We start from the raw sequence: 23,664 nt of genomic DNA, 5'->3' as shown, positions 1-23,664 counted from the left end.
TTCTTCTTCAACAGTTGTTGGCTTGAGGGAGGTTTGAGTTTGGGCCTCCTCTCCCTGTGTTAGAAGTTGGCAGAAGGCCACTGTCAGTGATTTCACAATATATTTGTAAAGCTCACAAAATTCTGAGCTTTACAAAGATTTCCCTCAGAAGCATCACAGCTTGGAGATGTCATAAACAGATAGCTAAGGGTTAATGTCTCTTTCACCTGAAACACCTGACCAGAGTGCCCCAAAACACTCTAATTTTTTGGGTGGTGGCAGCAGGTACCAGGTCCAAGCTGGTAACTAAGCTTGGAGGTTTTTATGCTAACCCCCATATTTTGGACGCTAAGGTCCAAATCTGGGACTAAGGTTATTACATGAGTAGCAGCGGTGGGAGATAGACAGAATCCAGAAGCCAGTAGAAATATTGTATTTTTCTTTTCTCTGCTAAGGGCTTTTTAGCAGAGAGAAGCAGTTGGTTTTAAAAGGGAACCAGAGAGAAATTTTTTTTTTTCTGCTCTCTCTGGCAGTTTGTGGCTTGCATGTTAAGCAGAAGTCGTTAAGGACTATTAACAGTCTTTTGTCACACAATAGCACTCCCATTGAGAGTCATACCAGCACTATATGAATGCAAATAAAGTGGTTTTTCAGGTTTACTTGACATTGAAGATTAGCTAAAGGCACTGTTGCTAGGCAGACTTCAGGAGGCAACAGAGAACCTGCAGTTCAGAAGATAAACACCGGAGGGCACCCCAACACAAGAAAACAGGAACCATGTCTACCAAGACAAAAATGGAGGCCGAGGAACAAATCAAAGAAGCTGAACACAGGCGACAACTGGAAAAAAGACAAAAAGAGGTGGAGCTGAAAGAAAAGGAAGAAAGCATCAAACTGGCAGCCTACCAAAGAGAACAGGCAGCCAAAGAGGCAGCACACAAAAGAAAACTAGAAGAAGAAGAGGTGGCCCACCGAAGGAAACAAGCAGAAGACGAGGCAGCCCACAGAAGACAGATAGAACTCCAGAGGGAAGCCCACCAACAGGCCATGGAATTAGAAAAGGCTAAGCAACAGACTCCAGCCAACCCTAACAACCCGGCGCCAATTATTGCTCCACAGCACAGGAAATTTCCCACCTACAAGGCAGGTGATGACACCGAGGCCTTCTTGGAAAATTTTGAAAGAGCCTGTCTTGGGTACAGCATTCCCGAAGACCAGTACATGGTAGAATTGAGGTCACAGCTCAGTGGACCTTTAGCAGAGGTGGCAGCTGAAATGCCTAAGCACCAAATGAATGACTATAAACTTTTTCTAACCAAGGCCAGATACAGGATGGGGATAACCCCAGATCATGCCCGTCGGCGTTTCAGAAACCAAAAGTGGAAACCAGAGGAGTCATTTCCCAAACACGCCTACTACATTGCAAAAAACTATGAGGCCTGGCTAACAGGAAACAACATTCAAACCTTGGAAGAACTGAACCTCCTCATACAAATGGAGCAGTTCTTGGATGGTGTTCCTGAAGACATCACACGGTACATACAAGATGGACACCCCAAGAATATCGCTGAGGCGGGGGAGATTGGAGCCAAATGGATGGAACTGGCAGAAAGCAAGAAAGCTACTGTCAAGGGGAACGATTACCCCAGGGGGCACACAGACCATAAACCCTACAACCGAGGACAGCCAAAGACCCCACATACCACCCAAGTAAAGCCACAGATACCCTACCCTTCAACCTCACCAGTCTCCAGTAACTCACCTCGGCCCAGTGACCCATCAGATGGAAGATGCTTTAAGTGTAATGAACTGGGACATATCAAGGCCAAGTGTCCCAAGAACACCATGCGAGTGCAATTCATTACACCACCATCACACCAAAGATCCCCAGGCCCGGATGCCTCTCAAATACCCTTGGAGCGAAGGGAAAATTTGAGAGTGGGCGGAAAGAAGGTTACTGCGTGGAGAGACACGGGGGCACAAGTGTCAGCTATCCACCAATCCTTCGTTGACCCCAAATTCATCAACCCAAAGGCCAAAGTTACAATTTACCCCTTCATGTCACAAGCTGTAGACTTGCCTACAGCTCAACTGCCTGTCCAGTACAAAGGCTGGTCAGGAATGTGGACTTTTGCAGTCTATGACAATTATCCTATCCCCATGCTACTGGGGGAAGACTTGGCCAACCAGGTGAGGCGGGCCAAGAGAGTGGGAATGGTTACACGTAGCCAAACCAGGCAAGCTTCCAGACCCATTCCTGTTCCTGAGCCGTCCACAGAGGCCCCGTCTGTGTTACCAGAGACCCAGACAGAGGTAGTGGACCCGGATTCCATGCCTACCACTGAAACAGCCACAGCATCTCCAGTCCCAGGCCCGGAACTGGAACAGCAACCAGCACCAGCAAGTGCAACTACATCTTCAAACTCAACGCCAGAGGGCGCCAGCGAGCCACAACTGGCAGAAGCAACAGACAGCCATACCCAAAAGGCTCAGCCAGAGCCTGAAATACCCTCAGGTGCACCAGCGGAGAGCGGTACACCAGCAACGGAAACAACCCCATCACCTACATCGCTTCCAGAGGGACCAAGCCCAAGTCCACAGTCTGAGGAAGAACTGGTGACCCCAGCCTCAAGGGAACAGTTCCAGACTGAGCAGGAAGCGGATGACAGCCTTCAGAAAGCTTGGGCGGCGGCACGGAACACCCCACCGCCTCTCAGCTCTTCTAATCGATCCCGGGTTGTTATAGACCAAGGACTTTTATACAAGGAAATTCTTTCTGGTGGACACCGGGAAGAATGGCAGCCGCAAAAAACAGTTGGTGGTTCCAACTAAGTACCCGGGAGAAGCTCTTAAGCTTAGCCCATGATCATCCCAGTGGCCATGCTGGGGTAAACAGAACCAAGGACCGGTTGGGGAAGTCCTTCCACTGGGAGGGGATGGGCAAGGATGTTGCCAAGTATGTCCGGTCTTGTGAGGTATGCCAAAAAGGGGGAAAGCCTCAAGACCAGGTCAAGGCCCCTCTCCAGCCACTCCCCATAATTGAGGTCCCATTTCAGCGAGTAGCTGTGGATATTCTGGGTCCTTTCCCAAAAAAGACGCCCAGAGGAAAGCAGTACGTACTGACTTTAGTGGACTTTGCTACCCGATGGCCGGAAGCAGTAGCTCTAGGCAACACCAGGGCTAACACTGTGTGCCTGGCCCTAACAGACATCTTTGCCAGGGTAGGTTGGCCCTCCGACATCCTTACAGATTCAGGGTCTAATTTCCTGGCAGGGACCATGGAAAAACTGTGGGAAACTCATGGGGTGAATCACTTGGTTGCCACCCCATATCACCATCAAACCAATGGCCTGGTGGAAAGGTTCAATGGAACTTTGGGGGGCCATGATACGAAAATTCATCAACGAATTCTCCAATAATTGGGACCTAGTGTTGCAGCAGTTGCTGTTTGCCTACAGGGGCTGTACCACATCCAGTTTAGGGTTTTCACCATTTGAACTTGTGTATGGTCACGAGGTTAAGGGGCCATTACAGTTGGTGAAGCAGCAATGGGAGGGGTTTACGCCTTCTCCAGGAACTAACATTCTGGACTTTGTAAGCAACCTACAAAGCACCCTCCGACACTCTTTAGCCCTTGCTAGAGAGAACCTAAAGGATGCTCAAGAAGAGCAAAAGGCCTGGTATGACAGACATGCAGAGATCGGTCCTTCAAGGTAGGAGACCAGGTTATGGTCTTGAAGGCGCAACAGGCCCATAAGATGGAAGCATCATGGGAAGGGCCATTCACGGTCCAAGAGCGCCTGGGAGCTGTAAACTACCTCATAGCATTTCCCAATTCCTCACTAAAGCCTAAAGTGTACCATGTTAATTCTCTCAAGCCTTTCTATTCCAGAGACTTACAGGTTTGTCAGTTTACAGTCCAGGGAGAGGATGCTGAGTGGCCTGACGGTGTCTACTACGACGGGAAAAAAGACGGTGGCGTGGAAGAGGTGAACCTCTCAACCACCCTGGAACGTCTACAGCGGCAACAAATCAAGGAGCTGTGCACTAGCTTCGCCCCATTGTTCTCAGCCACCCCAGGACGGACTGAACGGGCATACCACTCCATTGATACAGGTAATGCTCACCCAATCAGAACCCCACCCTACCGAGTGTCTCCTCATGCCCAAGCTGCTATAGAACGGGAGATCCAGAACATGCTACAGATGGGTATAATCCACTCATCTACCAGTGCATGGGCATCTCCAGTGGTTCTGGTACCCAAACCAGATGGGGAAATACGCTTTTGCGTGGACTACCGTAAGCTAAATGCTGTAACTCGTCCGGACAACTATCCAATGCCACGTACCGATGAGCTATTGGAAAAGTTGGGACGTGCCCAGTTCATCTCTACAATAGACTTAACCAAGGGGTACTGGCAAGTACCGCTAGATGAACCTGCCAAGAAGAGGTCAGCATTCGTCACCCATGCGGGGGTGTATGAATTCAATGTCCTTCCTTTCGGCCTTCGTAATGCACCCGCCACCTTCCAGAGGCTGGTAGATGGTCTACTAGCTGGACTGGGAGCATTTGCAGTTGCCTACCTCGATGATGTGGCCATTTTTTCAGACTCCTGGCCCGAACACCTACTACACCTGGAAAAGGTCTTTGAGCGCATCAGGCAGGCAGGACTAACTGTTAAGGCCAAAAAGTGTCAACTAGGCCAAAACAGAGTGACTTACCTGGGGCACCAGGTGGGTCGAGGAACCATAAACCCCCTACAGGCCAAGGTGGATGCTATCCAAAAGTGGCCTGTCCCACGGTCCAAGAAGCAGGTCCAATCCTTCTTAGGCTTGGCCGGATACTACAGGCGATTTGTACCCCCACTACAGCCAAATCGCTGCCCCACTGACCGACCTGACCAAAAAGACCCAGCCAAATGCAGTTAAGTGGACTGATGAGTGTCAAAAGGCCTTTACCCAACTTAAGGCAACGCTCATGTCTGACCCTGTGCTCAGGGCCCCGGATTTTGAGAAGCCATTCCTAGTAACCACGGATGCATCTGAGCGTGGTATAGGAGCAGTGCTCATGCAGGAAGCAACAGATCACAACTTCCATCCTGTCGTGTTTCTCAGCAAGAAACTGTCTGAGAGGGAAAGTCACTGGTCAGTCAGTGAAAAGGAATGCTATGCCATTGTGTACGCCCTGGAAAAGCTACGCCCATATGTTTGGGGACGGCGGTTCCAACTACAAACTGACCATGCTGCACTAAAGTGGCTTCATACTGCCAAGGGGAACAACAAGAAACTTCTTCGTTGGAGTTTAGCTCTCCAAGATTTTGATTTTGAAATTCAACACATCACAGGAGCTTCTAATAAAGTTGCTGATGCACTCTCCCGTGAGAGTTTCCCAGAATTCAGTAGTTAAAAAGTGTTCTTAAAATGTAAAAGTCTGTTAGTTATATACTTAGGAGTATATGTAAAGGTGTATGTGTTGTATTAATCTGTTTATTTTCAAGTTCTAAAAGGAAATCGCCGCCAGTGAGCTTCCCCACTGTCTGCAATTTGGGGGGCGTGTCATAAACAGATAGCTAAGGGTTAATGTCTCTTTCACCTGAAGCACCTGACCAGAGTGCCCCAAAACACTCTAATTTTTTGGGTGGTGGCAGCAGGTACCAGGTCCAAGCTGGTAACTAAGCTTGGAGGTTTTTATGCTAACCCCCATATTTTGGACGCTAAGGTCCAAATCTGGGACTAAGGTTATTACAGGAGAAGAGATGACTAAGAGGGGATTATGATAGAGGTCTATGAAATCATGAATGTCATGGAGAAAGTGAGTGGGGAAGTGTTGTAAAGGAGCTGGAGGGTGTCTAAGGGCTAGATAAATGGGAGTATCTGTGGGGGACAGCTTAGTGCTGAGTGAGGGAGCCTGAGGCCAGTAGAGGTCCTCCATTATCTTCTGTCCCTGCCACCATCTGTGGTGCTGCTCTTTTGCAGCTCAAATCTAACAAATGAAGTAATGAGAAAGAGGTCACTGGACTGCAGCTCAGTAGGCTGTGAGACTGCAACTGCAAGCCATTCCAAATGCATGACATTCAGTATGGACAGTGGATGGATGGGCATGCATAGCTCTTGTGCCATGCATGAAACATGTGACAATTCTGATTGTATTATGTAACCATTTGGAATGATGCTGTAGTGATTCTATGTCACTGAAAAGAGAGTGTTAAACTGTTGCTTGAGTTATTAGCTATAGGCCCAATCTTGAAATCATGGGATTTCTACTGATGCCTGCAGGATTCTGCTAACAGGACTAAGTGCCCTAAGAGGTGGCTTGATTGTACATATAGAAATTATAGATGTTGATAGCCTACTGCAGGGGTCAGCAGCCTTTCAGAAGTGGTGTGCCAAGTCTTCATTCATTCACTCTAATTTAAGATTTTGTGTGCCAGTAATACATTTTAATATTCTTAGAAGGTCTCTTTCTATAAGTCTATAATATATAACTAAACTATTGTTGTATGTAAAATAAATAAGGTTTTTAAAATGTTTAAGAATCTTCATTTAAAATTAAATAAAATGCAGAGCCCGCCCCAGACCAGTGGCCAGGACCCAGGCAGTGCGAGTGCCACTGAAAATTGCCTACCCCTAGCCTACTGGGTTCACACCTGTGTAATGCTTGCTTTACAGAATCACTCATACCTTAACAGAAAAATATGGGCATTGCTGTTATAAAAATATCTTCTATTGCTCTTTCTTCAGATGGCTTACTAATGACATCTATATGAAATACTGACAGCTTATTTGTTCCTCAACATATAGCTACTCTCTATTACCTGGAGGTCCCCTCAGAGATGCAGCTGGAAGGAGGGATTGCTTATGAGGTCAACACTGTTTGCATTCATTGCATCATTCTGCACTTCAGTTGACTCAAGTATACTTCACCTAGGATCATTTGAATTCCTCCTTAAATTACCCCTTCAATGGTAATAGGCCAGGAATTAGACTGACCACTAGCAACCTGCCTGAGAGTTTGTGTGAGGACATAAGTGTTATCTTTCTTAAACAAGTATTGTCCTCCATTTCTGTAAACGCTACACAGAAAGTGGCAAGAAGTTCTTTGCCATTAATTATAATAATTTAGACTCTTTTTGATTTTATAGCAAAAAAATGTGTGCCTGAAAAATACATTGTTAGAGATACTGCATCAAGATTTAAATGTTGTACAATTATTAAGCAAAAAAGGTGATTTTATGATTGATACACTAGAATTAATAATTCCTAAAAAAAAGAAACAAGTTACATATATCAGAGACCTTATTCAGCAATACTAAATCTATGTAATACAGAATTTTGCAGAGACTCTATAGCAAGCCTTGACATAGCCACAGAGCAGCACAGGTAGTGGAACAGGTATTGGAATAGTGACACTGCATGAGTGGATCAAAAATCCCAATAAGGGGATTCATGCAACCACTGTTTGTTTAAAAAGTAGTTATATAAGATTTAGGAGATGCCTTAAGGTGCATTTCAGACAAAGCTATTGAAGGATTAAGAGAATGTTGGGTACATTTGTAGATTTCTCACACAGTAATTGTTCAAAATTATTCTCAGCACCTCTTTTGTTGTGGTTACAAGTAGTAAGCAAAGAAAGTTATACATCTGATATGTTGTCAATGTGAGATCTCTTTCTTGGGGAGGGCGATTCTTCATTTCCCTCTTGCAACCCTGAGGATCATCCAATTTTTTTCTGTTGCTTTAACACCCCACCCTTAAAGGCCAATGTTACAGCTATAGTTCTCTAGGCAAAGAACTCAATGAGGATCTTAATATGCACATTTTTATTGTTAAACTAAACAGGACATTTAGACAGGACAAAGTAAAATAGGTAGCCCATAGAATGCTGCCCAACTGTCAGCCAAGTGAATGCTCTCACAGCATCCCAAGGCGAGTTCTTATATCTACAGTCAGGAGTGTAAGTATTGCTCGATGGAAGCTGGCCAGAAATGCTGATTATTACTCACATGCACACTTGTTTGGTCTTGGCAAGTCCATTGCAACAGTCACTATTGCTGAGGTGTGCAAGGAATAGCATCCTGCAGAGATGTGTGGAACACACAGAGCGCCCTGTGGAAACACAAAAGTTTAATCTCTGGCAGGTCTCCCCACCACTAGCACTGCAACAGGTGGAACTTACCTGCTCATTTTCTTTCCACCCACAGAAACAGAGTACGTCGACCAAAAAGAATGCTACGCACCATTTTGATGAAAGCCCTAGTGGTTTAGAGGACAGTTTCCATAGGATGGTCTTGAAAAGTACATAAGACACAAATTGCCCTCTTTGGCTTGTATACTGTTCTCCCTACAGGACAGGCATTAAGCATTTCTACTTCCACAGTGATTCTCTATGACCAAGCTTATCTCCTCACTTCTGTGGGTTATGAAACGTCACCCTGATCATATCCACAGGGAAAGAGTTTTGCCTTAATAATTATCTCAGCTTGGAATGCACAAAGCCGAAGAGCAGTTGCAGTATTATTACTGACTACATCTCCTATGCTATTTTTGCTTGGTCTGTTTTGCACATCATTTGTGAAAGCAAAGGTGATGTTTTCTGCAGGTGGGTGAAGTGGGAAAACAAATAGAGGCAACAGCCTGAAACTGCTACACTGCAGAAGTCCACCACTGCTGCAAGTAGCAGGCAAGCTAATACCATGAGGGAATGCTCTCTACTACTTTGACACTACCACAACAATGACAGCTGTGATTCTCCCTCTACTCTTGTTTATCTAGCATCAAGTCTTCCATTGATCAAAGGCTTCACTATTTAAGTGACTTGTATAGTCTGTCATTTTGAAGTGAGGAAGGCGTTATCTGTGAACACTTAAACTGCTATTAAATGGCTCATCTCTATTGAGTTTCTTTAATTTTGTACTTAGTAAAACACCCGCTACAGAGAGCCACATTCTGTGGTTCCCCAGGGAAAACATCACCATGCCATTCATAAAAGGACACTCATGAATCAATCTATCTGCAGCAGTTCTGAGATGTGCAGGCAGGGGATGGGAGTTAATTGTAGATCCAAGTAAAGTGTGAGTGGGGAGAGAGGACAGGTCTGAGAGAGGCACTCCTGGTGGTAAAAGGGCATGGAAGTCATTGCTGATTGGAGTTTTAGGACGGGGAAAGATCATGCAGGAGACAAACAGTATATAAAGGGCTATGAGGAGATGGCAAAGGAAATGGAGGAGTCACCAGAGAGAAACACTGTTTGAGTGAAGTAGGTAAAGTTGATGTTCTCCCAGGTTTCACAAGCTCCTGCTGGCAGAAAGGACCTAGAGGGGGTCCCAAGGCATGCTGGTTATAGTAGCTCCCTGCTCCTCCAGTCACAGAGGATGGCACTGTCTATAGTTCAAATACTGTACACATGAAATGTGTTCCTATAATAATTATGCCACAATTGAATGCATGTAATAACTTTGGCAGCAGCGTTATGCCTTCTCATGCCAATAGCTTTGACAATGAACTGCTCCAGCTTGTATTTCCTGCTTACCAACCCTACTTTCCATCCACTGTTTTTAAAAAATATACTTTAAAAGTCATATCTGAATTTGTGTGTGAAAACTTCATTCACACTTCTGCAGAAATACAAGATTTCCAGAATTACATGCTCAGAAGAGATTTTTAAATGAAGTATAATTTAAAAAAATTAACAGAAACTAAGCAAAGCACACATATCTTATCAGAGATGCTGACCATATCAAACTTCAAATTTCTGCTGGTCTGGTTCTAACCCCTTTCAAGAACAGTGCAATTAGAGTTTTTGAATGACAATAAGGGAAAAAAATTCTCCCTGATATCCTGTAACTCAACAATACCTTAAAAGGATTGTGGACAAATTTCAAAAACAAGCAAAAAAGCCCAACATTTTTGAGGTACAAACCACCCATCGAAACTTTGATCCCAAAAGGTCAGTTCTTTGGAAAGTTAAAAGCTCATGAAAAAGTAATAATGAAAGAAATTTTGCAACCTTAACAGTACCTGTTGCTACCAGTGATTGCTATGAAAAGAACAAACAAACACTTTAGATACTCAAAAATAGTTTGCCAAGGCTCCACAGTACAGATTAATAGATAAAACAGAGCCATAAAATAATAATTAATAATAATAAGCAACACTTATATAGTTCTTTGCATTTTCAAAGCATTGTATAATCATCTAATCTATGGGCTTACTGTCTGAAAGCATTATTCTCACGTTACAAATGGAGAAACAAATACATGTGAGCAATGTCTTTCCCAGGGTCACAGAGCAAGGATATGTCCAAGGCAAGATTAGAATTCATTAGCTTTTATATTTTTGCTAATTCCATTAGAGCACAGTGCCGTGTGCATGCAGTAAAACAAGTTACCTTTTAAAAGCAATTGTCTCCTGTCTGTTTGTGGAAGGAAGGTCTATGCCACTCACTTATGAATTACTCTAATCAATGTTTTCAGGCCTTTTTTTTTTTATTATTCTTTGCAGTTTCCATGAATGGGCACATACTGTCCCACCTTCCTGCTTCTAAGAGTGAGGGTATGGCTACACTTGAAATTTCAAAGTGCTGCGCTGCGAAGTGTGAGTGTGGTCGGAGCGCCAGCGCTGGGAGAGAGGTCTCCCAGCGCTGCACATAAACCACATCCTCTACAGGTGTAGCTTGCAGCACTGGGAGCCGTGCTCCCAGCGCTGCAGCACTGATTACACTGAGGCTTTACAGCGCTGTATCTTGCAGCGCTCGGGGGTGTTTTTTCACACCCGAGTGCGAAAGTTACAGCGCTGTAAAGTGCCAGTGTAGCCAAGGCCTGATTCAGAAGCACCCAGTTTTTAAAAAACAACAGCCCCTCCCCCTGAAATCACAGAAATCTTGACTTGCTCCTCTCTTCTGTTAAAACAAGTATCTCTGATTATCACACATTCTCATGCATGTTACCCTCTCATGCAGTTAAGACTTTAACTTGACAACTCACAAGGTTCTCAGTTACACTTATTTAAATATTGCTATTGCAGCCAGACTCGCAACCACATGCAGGAGCCTTCCCCCCACAAAAGAGTTAATGAAAAAGTGCACTGATAATGATTCACATAGAATCCCATCACTGCATTCCCCCCATCCTTTTTCTTCTTAAACAGCCATTAAGTTTAAGCTTCTTGCCTTGCCTTCAAGGCCCTGCAGCAAAGCACTGATCTCTGATGCTGTTCCTGGCAGTCTTTTCTCCCCTCCTTTGCTTTCTCTCACTAACCTCTTTATTCCTTTTTCTCAGGCCCATCTTTGTTCCCATTTCAATGATGCTTCCTATGTAGGGAACAACCTCTCAAGTTTGTGTGCAAGGCCTCTGCTGTGTCCTCAGTCACTTCCCTCCCCAAGGCCTTGGCTACACTGGAGAGTTGTGGCGCTGATAGTGGCTTTACAGCACTGCAACTTACTCCCCATCCACACTGGCAAGACACATACAGCGCTGTATCTCCCTGGCTACAGCGCTGGTTGCACTCCACATGGACGAGAGGAATAAAGAGAACAGCGCTGGTGCTGCAGCGTTGGAGTGCCAGTGTAAACAGTGATTAATCTTACTACGCTGTAACTGACCTCTGGAATTTTCCCATAATGCTTTTAACTAAAGATAACACTCTTTGTTTTGTTATGATGCCTCTCTTTGTTTTGTTGTGAACTCGGGGCTCCCGAGCTGCTTATCTAAAAAACAAACACAGCTACTGTTTGCTCAAGCAGAGGCAGGCAGGGAATGTCCACAGCTAGTGTTTGCTTGAGGAGAGAAAGAGCAGGGGGGGGGGGGACGGGGGAGGGGAGGGAGTCCGTTGGAGCAGATGCTTATCTGGTCTGAAGGCTATTTGCATTTAAAAGCGAATGAGAGAGGGGTGGGGGAAGTGGTCCGAATTTGCAAGGCAGGGAGCTGACACAGTGTCGGCTGCAAAAATCCACTCTCTCTCTCTCTCTCTCTCTCTCTCTCCCCCACGCTCCCTGTCACACTCCACCCCACCCCCCCTCTTTTGAAAAGCACGTTGCAGCCACTTGAACACTGGGATAGATGCCCACAATGCACCACTCCTAACAGCACTGCAAATGCTGCAAATGTGGCCACACTGCAGCGCTGGTAGCTGTCAGTGTGGCCACACTGCAGCATTTCCCTACACAGCTGTACGAAGACAGCTGTAACTCGCAGCGCTGTACAGCTGCAAGTGTAGCCAAACCCTAACTTTTTCCCAAAAAGTGTGTCAAAAATGAAAGGGGGAATTAGGCTATGATGTTGCAACTCATTATGTAAGCTTGGGGCGGATGTCCAAGGCAGGTACTCCATAGGGAATGGATACAATAATCTAAGGCCTTGGCTACACTGGCGCTTTACAGAGCTGCACCTTTCTTGCTCAGGAGTGTGAAAAAACACACCCCTGAGTGCAGCAAGTTACAGTGCTGTAAAACGCCAGTGTAAACAGTGCCCCAGCGCTGGGAGCATGGCTCCCAGGGCTGTAAGCTAATCCCCACAGGGAGGTGGAGTACCTGCAGCGCTGGGAGAACTCTCTCCCAGTGCTGGCGCTGGGACCACACTCGCACTGCAAAGCACTGCTGCGGGAGCGCTCCCGCAGCAGCACTGTTCGGCTGCAAGTGTAGCCATACCCTGAGAAGATGGTTTGGTAAAGGATTTAAAAGAAGTATTCTTTAAAGGAGTGGAAACGGGGTGGTTCTACACTCTTACTATTGGTACTGCAGGGAGTCAAATCCCGCTCCCTCATACTCTTCCTTAACTCTCATTTGAGGAGGGGGGTGAGGTCCTAGCAGCAGGGAAGGGAAAAGGAGAGGGATGCCAGCAGTCCCATGAGTATATATATGTAAATGAATATGGAATTACCTGCATGGTACAATTTGATCTGCCGGGTACTCCCAGACACTTAGGAATAAGGTTACCAGAATTAAACTACATCCAATATCCCCTGTCGTCCTTCTGGCATACCTGGACACACAGTTTAGGGTGTTTCATTGAAAATTGGTTTTTATTTTTAAATTTGAAAAGTTAGTGTACATTTTGTTCTTTTAACCCTTCAACAATTTTATCTATCAAATTGTTAGGAAAATTATTGATTATCAGATGTACAGTAGACAGAAGAGTGGGGTTTCTGAAAATGCCTGTTTCTAATCTTTCCTTACATACACCAGTAGATTCTTTTCAGTTTTATCTTTGTTCATTCTGTGGTTGTGCCTCTTTCTTCTTTAAGTATTTGGCTACTCAGAATTCAATGTAGAGGTAGAATCTATTACATTATTCATGTGATAGTATTTGACCATTGGTCTGACCCACTATGGCCATTCTGATGAATTGCGGACATTAAGTAGCTGTTATTTAGTTTGATCTTTATATATCTGCATTGCATGTGGCTTTTAGCTATATTTGTATGACGTATGATGCTCATGGCTTGCGCGTTAGGGATCACTGATGTTTAAGCACCCAAGACGAAACAATCCATAGAATGGGTTAGGGATGCCCTGTAGTAACTGCACCCAAAGAGTAATTAGGGATAATGAATGGGCTAAATGATGCTTTTGAGGGCTGTTAGACATTTCTCAGGTTGCTTGGTGCTACATAGCAGCTGTGTAAAAGAAAGGACAATAGCCAGGTCACCTTCTCCAGAGCATACAGTAACAGGAGAGCCTTAGACTGGGACTTTCCCAGACAAATAGTGCGGGGGCAGAAAAAGGAATAAATGCACAAAGTATGCTTAAGCAGTTGGTTGTGTTTGAGATTTGTATGTCTCCTGGAGAGAGACAGAGGCCCAACGCAGCTGCTTTGGACAAGGCAGCAATGTCTGACCTGAGGTTTCTGCAAAACAGAGTAGATGGAGGGCAGCCTGTTCAAGGAAACAGGACTTGTGTTCAGCTGTAAATAAGTTACACCAAAAAACTGACTCGGTGTCATGGCTTTCTGCTACAAATGGGAAACTGACCTTCATGGTGTCAAATTCTGCTTCCACAGAGAAATGAACAGGAGGGAATAAACAAGAAGAGAAAGTGCATCTCCAAAGGAAGACTGCTCCTGAATGCAGCTGACTAGGCTTTCACATTGTTTTAGCAGTTGCAGCCAAGTACAAAGAAACTGTATCAAAGTTCCTGTGAATGAGGAGGCATATAATACTTCATCGTTGCCACTCCTCTTTATCCCACATTACATGAAGAAAGGTCACAGCCTGATCAAGGTGCAGTATATCCTAGCCAAGTAATTATTGATTTGCTCACCCCTGTGTACTGCTAGGGCTCTGATCAGAATAGCACAGGCAGCTAATTTGGTTACATTTCACTTGAGTTAAATTCACTGAGCTGAAGGTATTTTACAAAAGTATCAGAATGGCAGGATATTGCTGAGTTTAGAAGTCTTGCTTAAAAGTTCATGACAAACTTCAAATAAAGATTGCATTTTGTCCTACAAAGACCTGCCTTAGTTCTCTCTATTGCTGTAATGTATTTTCAGTCTATTTGTAAGAAGGTTTCCCTAGTAAAATTGAAAATGAATTGGAATTCAAACAACAAATGTGATGCCCATTCTGTCCACTGGAAAGCATCTAAAAAAAGGCTAGACTTTTTTAAATTATAGTTTTATTGCTTTTTAACATAATTAAGTGGAAAGTCTTGGTACTGTCAGGAGGAATGTATTATTAAAGTAATTCTTTGGATTATATAGTCAGAATAACGGGATGGGTGAGAAGGAAAAGAACTATAGTTTTTTTTAAAAGGGGGCTTTGTTAAGTTTCACTCCACCATTTTGTTGTTACATTTAATCAATCTAAAATACTGTCTACAATAGTTAATTGGATACTTTTTCTTGGTTTCTGGTAAGATACTGAAGTTATTTGTATGGGATAAAATCTGAGCTCCTTACTTAGGCAAAGTTCCCATCAAAGGCAATAGGAGCATCACAAGTTCTCCTTACTAGAACCAGAATGGCCCCTCTTTCCTCCTTCCCTACAAAATTAAAAAATGGCTTTCCTTCTCTTCCTGATTCATAAAAAGGGCCCAGCCAAAAAGCCCCCAACTTTCCACAGTACATGCCAGGCTCAAATGAAATCATTCCCTTTCCCTGGCTTGAGTTCAAACAAAATGCTTACCAAACTTTCTGCCTTTTTTAGATGTCAGCTGAGCCCTGCAGTCCATCTGTAACTGCTCCCAAGCCACTGCTTCTGTACCTCCACACACGTCTCAGGGAAAACTAATTGTGAGCCTCGGTGACTCCTGGGATCCAGATAAGTAACGCAGTCTGTCATTGAGAAATTTTCTTAAGGACTGCAGGATTTAGCCATTTTCAGTAAAAGTCCTTTTTAACCAGAACCCCCTAAGACTCAGTTGTATCATTGTGGTACCAAGAATTCTCTAACTCAGCTTTTACAATATTTACATTCATGCTGCAGCAAACTATTAGCCCCATTATATTATAAAACAGTTAAAGAAAACAATCTGAAACTACTTGTTCTACAGGGAAAGGAACAATTACTGCACCATTCCTGAGCCTGGAACCAGAAAACTCTCTTCCTTACAGAAAGCTTTATATTTAGGGTTCCCACTCACAAGCCGTGAAGGCAGTTTGAGGGAAAGATCTGTGTCAACTTATGAATTTCATTTTGTTTTGTGTGCACCATTTGATTGTGAACTTCCACTGAGAATTAGAACCCCCAACCTGTGTATGATGCTGGGTCCTGTGCCGAGATGGAGTTTGAACTGGTGTGGTGTAGCCTGATGTGGTAGATAAACAAAGCTAGAGGGGGAGTTTCTCACTTTCTGGACAACACATAAAGGAAGAGTCAACTGGCCGGCTGCCAAGGCCTGTTGACTTGCTTTAGCACCCTCTGCTCAACAAGGGTGTATGGGCATGTGAACTCAACATGGCAGGTGTATGGGTCTTATATTGGGCATTCTGACCAAGGCTGGCTTTATAAGAGGGACTGTGTATGCAAAAGGGGCCAAAAGCAGCAAGCAGGACTTGCTGCATAGAGGCAAGGGAGTCTTTACATAGCCAGAATAAGGACAGAACTGGGACCTCAATCTGAGGGGTGAGATCAATTGGGGGGGGGCACGAAAGGATCTTCAGATGTTTATTTTTCCCTTCATCTGTATCTTGTGCATTTTAAGAGTAAAGTGTGTTCAAGAAGTTCCTTTGCCAAGCCTCTGTGTTCCTAGTTGTCAGGGCCTTCCCGTCCCTGAAGAGTTGAACTGTAAAGTGGAGTACCCACAAAGATGGAGCTCTGGGGAGGGCATGTGTAAGTAAGTGGAGAGCTTGTGAGGAGGGTTCAACACCCATCTTGGGGCTGCTGGCAGCTGAGCCATGGGGCCAAACATCCTAAGAAGGGGTGCCAGAGAAGGAGTCTGTGCCCCAGAGCTTGCCTGAGATGCCAGAACCAGACAATGGGAGCAGGGGTAATGCACAGAGCCCCCTGGCGATGCCTCCACCTAGGAGCTGGAGGGAGGTGATGCCACTTCCGGGGAGCCACCTGAGATAAGCGCTGCCCAGAGCCTGCATCCCAGCCCAGAGCCCTCTCCCACACCCTCAACCCCTCATTTCTGGCCCCACCCTGAACCCCCAGCCCAGAGCCATACCCCCAACCCCTCAGCCTCAGCCCCCATCACTCACTCTAAAACCCTTCAGACCCAGCCCAGAGCCCCCTCCTACACCCCAAACCTCTTATTCTCAGGCCCATCCCAGAGCCTGCACCCCCAGCTGGAGCCCTTGCCCCCTTCCACACCCCAACCCCCTGCCGCAGGATGTACATTTCTTTAACAAGCACCAGGGGAAATTTAACTGTCATAAAAATTCTCATTAAACACACAGTTTTAATGAGAATGGTTATGACAAGTCTAGAGAGATATTTTCAATTTCAGATTTGGATAAACATTTGTTAATTCAACTTCTTTTCCTAGTCCACTGTCTATATTAGAGTAGTTTGCTGCTAAAAAAAACATACCATGGGTCAGACCTGATGTTTTCAAACAAAAAAATATATAAAGTGAAATTCATGAGACAATATGAAAAGTAAATGTTTCAAAATTATGTCCAAAACAAAGTTCTGGCCCTTTCATTTCTAATATGACATAGGGACCAAGTTTTACAAGTATACAGGGAGTGTGTCTAGTAACTTCAAAATTAATCTTCTTTCAGTGTAACTGGACCTCAAAAGTTATTCTAGATAGGTTTCTCAGTGGGTGGAAAAAGATCTCAAACAATCCCCAGAAAATCAAGTATTTGTATCTCTAAAAATAATAGATTCCCTTAAACTACAAAATCCAAGAGTGATATAAAGAACCTCACAATCCAGCATTACTACTCACCATCCCTTTCAAAAAAAATTTTTTTAAAGATTTGCTTCTGCCGCTACAATAAATTTTGTCAATAGGAAAAAATGTATTATGAATAAGATAACTGAAGGCAGGGATGATCCATATGATCGAAGATCCTGTGCAGAGTTCTCTGCTGTGCCTGACATCCATAGGGCATTGCAGGTGTAGAGAAGAGGTAGTTTCTGTTTCTGATATAGTTCTACACCAGGGCTGATATGATGTAGCAATTTTGAGGATGCTCTATTCTACACCATTTGGATTTGGCCCTTAAGGGGCCATTTGAAAATAGTCAGAATGCACATTATCCTCAGCCCTGCACACCAGAAGCTGTAGGGAAGTGATGTAGGAGCCACCTATGATAGCGCTACGCAATCTAGGGATTCCTGTGTGCTAGGAGTTTTCCCAGCTGAGGCAACCTGGCAGCTCATCAGTCTCTTTCAGTGAAAAATGTGTTTGAGCAGGGCAGAGTCTTGGCCCTGTCTCTACATTAAAGTTTTAAACAAACACATCAAGAAAACTGCTGCCAAATCAAATAAGACGGCTCTAAAAGAACTTAAACAATAAAGTGTATATGCTAATACCACATACAAAAAGGAAACACAGAACACAATAATACATGGTCCAGTCAAAATGGTACATAAGAATGGCCATACTGGGTCAGATCAGTGGTTTATCTAGCCCTGTCTTCCAACAGTGGCCGGTGCCAGCTGCTTCAGAGGAAGAGAACAGAACAGGGCAATTTATCAAGTGATCCATCCCCTGTCATGCAGCACTAGCTTCTAGCAGTCAGAGGTTTAAGGACACCCAGACCTGAGTATTTTGGCTGTACATATCCTCCATGATCTTATCTAATTCTTTTGTGAACCTAGTCATACTTTGGGCCTTCGCAACATCCCATAGTGATGAGTTCCACAGGTTGTCTGTGCATTGCATAAAGAAATATGCCTATTAATTTCACTGGCTGACCAATAGGTTCTGTGTTATGTAAACAGGTAAATAGTATGTCCTTCTTCACTTTCTCCACACCATTCATGATTTTATAGCTCTCTATTATATCCTCTGCTACCCCCTCAGTCATCTCTTTTCCATACTGAACAGTCCAACTTTTTCCATCTCTCCTCATATGGAATCTGTTCCATACCCCTAATCATTTTTGTTACCCTTCTCTGTACTTTTTCCAGTTCTAATATATTCAAGGTGTAGGCATATAATGGATTTATATAGTGGAGATACACCTATCTCATAGAACTAGAAGGGACCCTGAAAGGTCATTGAGTCCAGCCCGTGCCTTCACTAGCAGGACCAAGTACTGATTTTGCCCCAGATTCCTGTGGCCCCCTCAAGAACTGAACTCACAACCCTGGGTTTAGCAGGCCAATGCTCAAACCACTGAGCTATCCATCCCCTCTAGTGGCATAATGATATTTTCTGTCTTATCTATTGCCTTCCTAATGGTTTTTAACATGGTTAGTTTTTTTGACTGTTGTTGCACGTTGAGCAGATACACTTCAAGAGACCCCCATTATTGTGCACGTATAGTTGGGATTATGTTATCTAATGTGCACTACAATCTGCAAATTTTGCCACCGCATTGTTTAAGCTTTTCCAGAACATTTCCGAATATGTTCGACAGCACTGGTCCCAGTACAGACCCTGCAATTTACCTCTCTCCACTATGAAAACTAATCATTTATTCCTACCCTTTGTTTTCTATCTTTCAACCAGTTACTGATCCAGAAGAGGACCTTCCTTCTTATCCCATGACCCCTTACTTTGCTTAAGAGCCTTGGGTAAAGGACCTTTTCAAAGGCATTCTGAAAGTCCAAGTACACTATATTCACTGGATCACCGTTGTCCATGTTTGTTGACCCCCTCAAAACATTATAATAAATTGGCGAGGCATGATTTCACTCTATAAAAGCCATATTGACTCTTTCCCAACATATTGTTGGCACCTGTATGTCTGGCAATTCTGTTCTTTACTATAGTGTCAACCAACTTGCATGATACTGAAATTAGGCTTACTAGCCTGTAGTTAGAATTGCCTCTGGAGCTTGTTTTAAAAAATTGGCATCACATTAGCTACCAGCCAGTCATCTGGTGCAGAGGTTGCTTTAAGTAATATGTTACATATCAGAGTTGTTAGTTCTGCAATTTCACATTTGATTTCCTTCAGAAGTCTTAAGTGAACTGGTCATAGTGACTTATTACTGTTCAATTTATCAATTGGTTCCAAAATCTCCTCTAATAACTCAGTCTTGGACAGCTGTTCAGTTTAGTCACCTAAAAAGAATGGCTCAGAAGTAAGAATCTCACACACATCTTCTGCAGTGAAGACAACCAATGCAAAGATTCATTTAGCTTCTCCCTAATGGCCTTCTCTCTTCCTTGAGTGCTCAATTAGCACCCTGATTCGACAGTGATTGTTTAGCAGTCTTCCCATTTCTGATGTACTTAATAATTGCTGTCAGTTTTTGTATCCTTAGCTAGTTGCTCTTCAGATTCTTGTTTGGCCTGCCTATTTATACTTGACTTGCTACAGTTTATGCTCATATTTACCTCATTTAGATTTGAGTTCCAGTATTGAAAGGATGTCTTTGTCTTCAACTACCTTTTTTACGCTGCTGTTTAGGCATCACTGCACATAAGTCTGTGCAGAGGTCTGCATCCTTGCACCCAGTAGGCAATTCACCAAGTGGGCCAGCTATCTATATTTCTAATAAATCGAATTCCCCATTACTATTATCAGTCTCTCCATAATAACTGAGGTCCCCTCTCCCAGAGTGGTATCCTCAGGCAAAAGGATACCATTACATCACATGGAAGGAGGATCCCAATTATAGGACTGTTTCCCTCTGCTCCACCTTGATCTTTTCCTTCCCAGAGACTTTCATCCTCTTCAACAACACAGAGGCTGTCAGATTTGGGGTGGGACTGCTCTATTGTGTCCCTGAAAGTCTTGTCTATGCACCTTTCTGTCTTGCTTGGCTCCTCCAGTTCAGCCACTCTGGTCTCAAAAGCCCATACTCTGTCTCTGATGTCCCTGAACGGCTTGCACCGAATGTACACACTTGCCACCTGCCCACCAGTCAGCTAATCATACATGCTGCGTTCAGTGGACAGCCCCTACTCTGCAGCTGGACTTCCGCCTGCAGGACTTTTACTCTTGCGGCGGTGGGCTAGGGTTGTTTGTTCTGTGTGTGTCACTTTTTTTCTTGGAGGAGGGCTGGCTGTTACTGGCTTAAGTTTAGAGACTGTATATTAGGTGTACCTTGCTCTCACGCTCCCTCCCAATTCCCTCACAAAAGTTAATTCTAAAAGGACAGGATTGCAGGCTAATTAGCTCATTGCTCTTGATCAAATACATTTTGTACACTGTAGCTTATACAGCATGCTATATAGTATGAAGTGATGAAATCAAGGAAGTTTACAAAGGGAGGTCTCATTTTGGCACAATATGAAATAAGAACTCTGTTTCTGATTGGATCTTCTGCCATCTGGAGGTATATACTTATGGCATCGCTACAAGACATCTGCATTGTTTGTGGAACTCCCACACGGACAACTAATATTGACTTTTTTCAAAGTGAACTAAGTATGTCAAATACAGAAAACATACAGAAGGGAAAACAGCAGCAAAAGGTTATTCTCAAAGCTTCAAGCAATTCTTAAAAAAAATTTCAAACCATAAAGCAAAAATAAAATAAACAGAGCTTAACGCCACATGCAAGGGCCACTAGACACTTTGGAATTTTTCTGCTTTTTCACAATTAGAAAGGTAGAATGGGATAGTGGACTGAGCAACAGTTTAGACTCCAGAATTCCTGAGTTCTAATCTCAGTTTTGTCATTGACTTATTGTTAATGACAAAGGCAAGACTAAAGCATATTCTGCTCTGGGCAAGTCACTAAGCTTATGTCTTAATTTCCCCATCTTTAAAATGTATCTAGCAGGAATACAGCAAAATGAGTATTTGTAGGTTGTTTTGAATAGGCAAGTTATGTGCTCTCTGCCAGCTCATAACAAGTAAGCTAGTCCCCTCCAAACTAATGAAGCTTTCCCACACTGCAGGTAAGTAGGAGAGACAACGAGCAGATACCCATAACTTTCTGAAATATCAGGGACCTTTAAAATAATTTTTCATCATGAAGAAAGTTGAGATTCGTTTTGAACTATGAGGTGGCATTCTCTCTCCATGGTACTTTAAAAGTTAATTCATGCAAAACTTTTCCGTAAAAGTATCTCAAGTTGGTCACTTTTGAAAGTTTAGTTTGCAGATTCTCATCTGTATTCATGATGGAATACAGGATATTTATTTAAATCAGTGGCTGGAGTATGAGTTTTTCATTTACAGCTCAATTTGTTATTTTATCCAGCGTTTTCAATACATATTTATGGATCAAGTTACAACTTTTAGGTCTTATTACTAAACAGTAACTTACAGTACTAACAATACTGTAAAATTGAGATTAATTAGGACTTCATTTGAATTAACTGCTAGTTTCCTAAAATACACTATATAATTTCAAGACTCGGACAATGGCTAAAGCTGCATTAGGAGAGACCTTTAAGGGGGTGGAAAGGATGCACTGATAAATACATCAATAGGAGAGAACAGTAAACATGGAAAAACTATTGACTGTCTCCACAACTACCTTTTGCCTTGTGTAGTTGCTCTGGTAATGTTCAACTACACAAGATACCCACCACCAAGGAAAAGTATCTTTTACATATTAAAATTACACAAGATGGGTTTAAAGGGTTCATTTAAATTCCCCCACCCCCAAAAGTTTCTCAAACTCTAAATTAAGCCCCTGAAGTTTATAGCTTCTACTACTTTGGATAAGTATTTTATTTAACATTATTAATAATCTGTCCTGCCTGGTGAGTTAACTAATACAGAACACTGAAGGGTCAGCGATCCGGGAACAAGTCATAAAATGGAGGACAGCAGAGAGCTGGTTAATACAAATAATTGCTGCAGAAAGACACAAAAGTACTACATAATTACCTTTAAAAACAAGTTACTACCTTTCTGTAGCTGTTGTTCTTTGAGATGCGTTGCTCAGGTCAATTCCACATTAGTAGTGCATACGCTGCAAGCACAGTCACCGGATATTTTTCGCTCAGTGGTATCCCTGGGGCCAGCTCTAATGCCCTCTGGTGCTGCATGCTCATGCACTGGTATAAAGGGCTTGTCTGGCTCCCCACCCTCTCAGTTCCCTCTTGCCAGCTAACTGACCATGGGGCAGGTCAGTGGGTTGTGGAATGGACATGAGCAATATATCTTGAGTAACCCTTACTGAAAAGTTAGTAATCATTTTTTCTTTTTTGAGTGCTTGCTCATGTCCATTCCATGTTAGGTGACTCCCAACTGGTATTTTAGGAGATGAGCTCCGAGGTGCATAGACATGTGGATTACAACACTGCTCTACCAAACCCAGTATTATCTCTAGCCTGCTGGGTGATGGCCTAATGGGATAAAAAAGTATGTACTGATGACCAAGTCTCTACTCTACAAATATCCTGGATTGAGACCTGGTCCAGAAATGCTGCTGAGGAAGCATGAACTCTCGTTGAGTGGGCAGTCAAAATGGCAGGAGGTGGGGCACCCACCAGCTCAGAGCACTTGTGAATGCAGAAAGTGATCCAGGAGCAAATTCTTTGGGCTGAAATTGGCAGGCCTTTCATCCTGTCCGCTATTGCCATAAAGAGCTGTGTGGAATTATGGAATAGTTTAGTCCATTCTGTATAGAAAGCTAGGGCACACCTAAAGTCCAATATGTGAAGATGCTGCTCCTCTTCATTATTGTGTGGTTTCCAGGAGAATACTGGCAGAAAGATAGCCAGATTACTAAGAAACTGTGAAACCACCTTCAGGAGGAACATGGGGTGGGGTTGAAGTTGTACCTTGTCTTTAAAGGACACTGTATATAGGGGTTCTGATGTAAGGGTCCTGATCTCTGAGACCCTCCTGGCCGAGGTAATTGCTACAAAGAAGGTGACCTTCCAGGAGAAGTACGACAAAGGGCACAATGCCAGCAGCTCACAGGGAGGGCTTATCAGTCTTGAGAGGACCAGATCCCACGGTGCAATGGGTTCATGAATCTGCGGGTATAGTCTCTCTCAAGCCGCCCTTGAGGAAGCAAATGGACATTTTGTGGAGAAAAAAAAACACAACCACCACCTACCATCCACCGGAAGGTGGAAGGCAGAAATGGCTGCGCCCAGCTGTTTCAGATGAAGCAGATACTCTAGCACAGATTGGTGAGGTGACTTTGCCCTGGTCTACACTACAAGTTTAGGTCAAATTTAGCAACGTTAGATCAATTTAACCCTGCACCC

General features: G+C 43.7%; 1 protein-coding gene across 2 annotated transcripts in view; it reads right to left on the bottom strand.

Annotated features, from left to right (window-relative positions):
• Positions 1–7,847: 7,847 nt before the first annotated feature.
• MINPP1 (multiple inositol-polyphosphate phosphatase 1) overlaps positions 7,848–23,664 on the bottom strand; it is a 49,794-nt gene continuing 33,977 nt past the window's right edge. For both annotated transcript variants that reach the window (XM_050959526.1, XM_050959529.1), the window contains one exon: positions 7,848–8,084. Coding sequence is in view for 1 of the 2 variants with exons in the window: in XM_050959529.1 (XP_050815486.1) it covers positions 8,024–8,084 (61 nt within the window). In the remaining variant the exon portion in view is untranslated. The remainder of the gene's footprint in view (positions 8,085–23,664) is intronic.

The sequence above is a fragment of the Gopherus flavomarginatus genome, chromosome 6 (assembly GCF_025201925.1).
Source record: "Gopherus flavomarginatus isolate rGopFla2 chromosome 6, rGopFla2.mat.asm, whole genome shotgun sequence".
In the NCBI taxonomy this organism is placed as follows: Eukaryota; Metazoa; Chordata; order Testudines; family Testudinidae; genus Gopherus; species Gopherus flavomarginatus.
The sequence above is the reverse complement of the archived record's forward strand: the minus strand, read 5'-3'. Positions and strand labels throughout refer to the sequence as shown.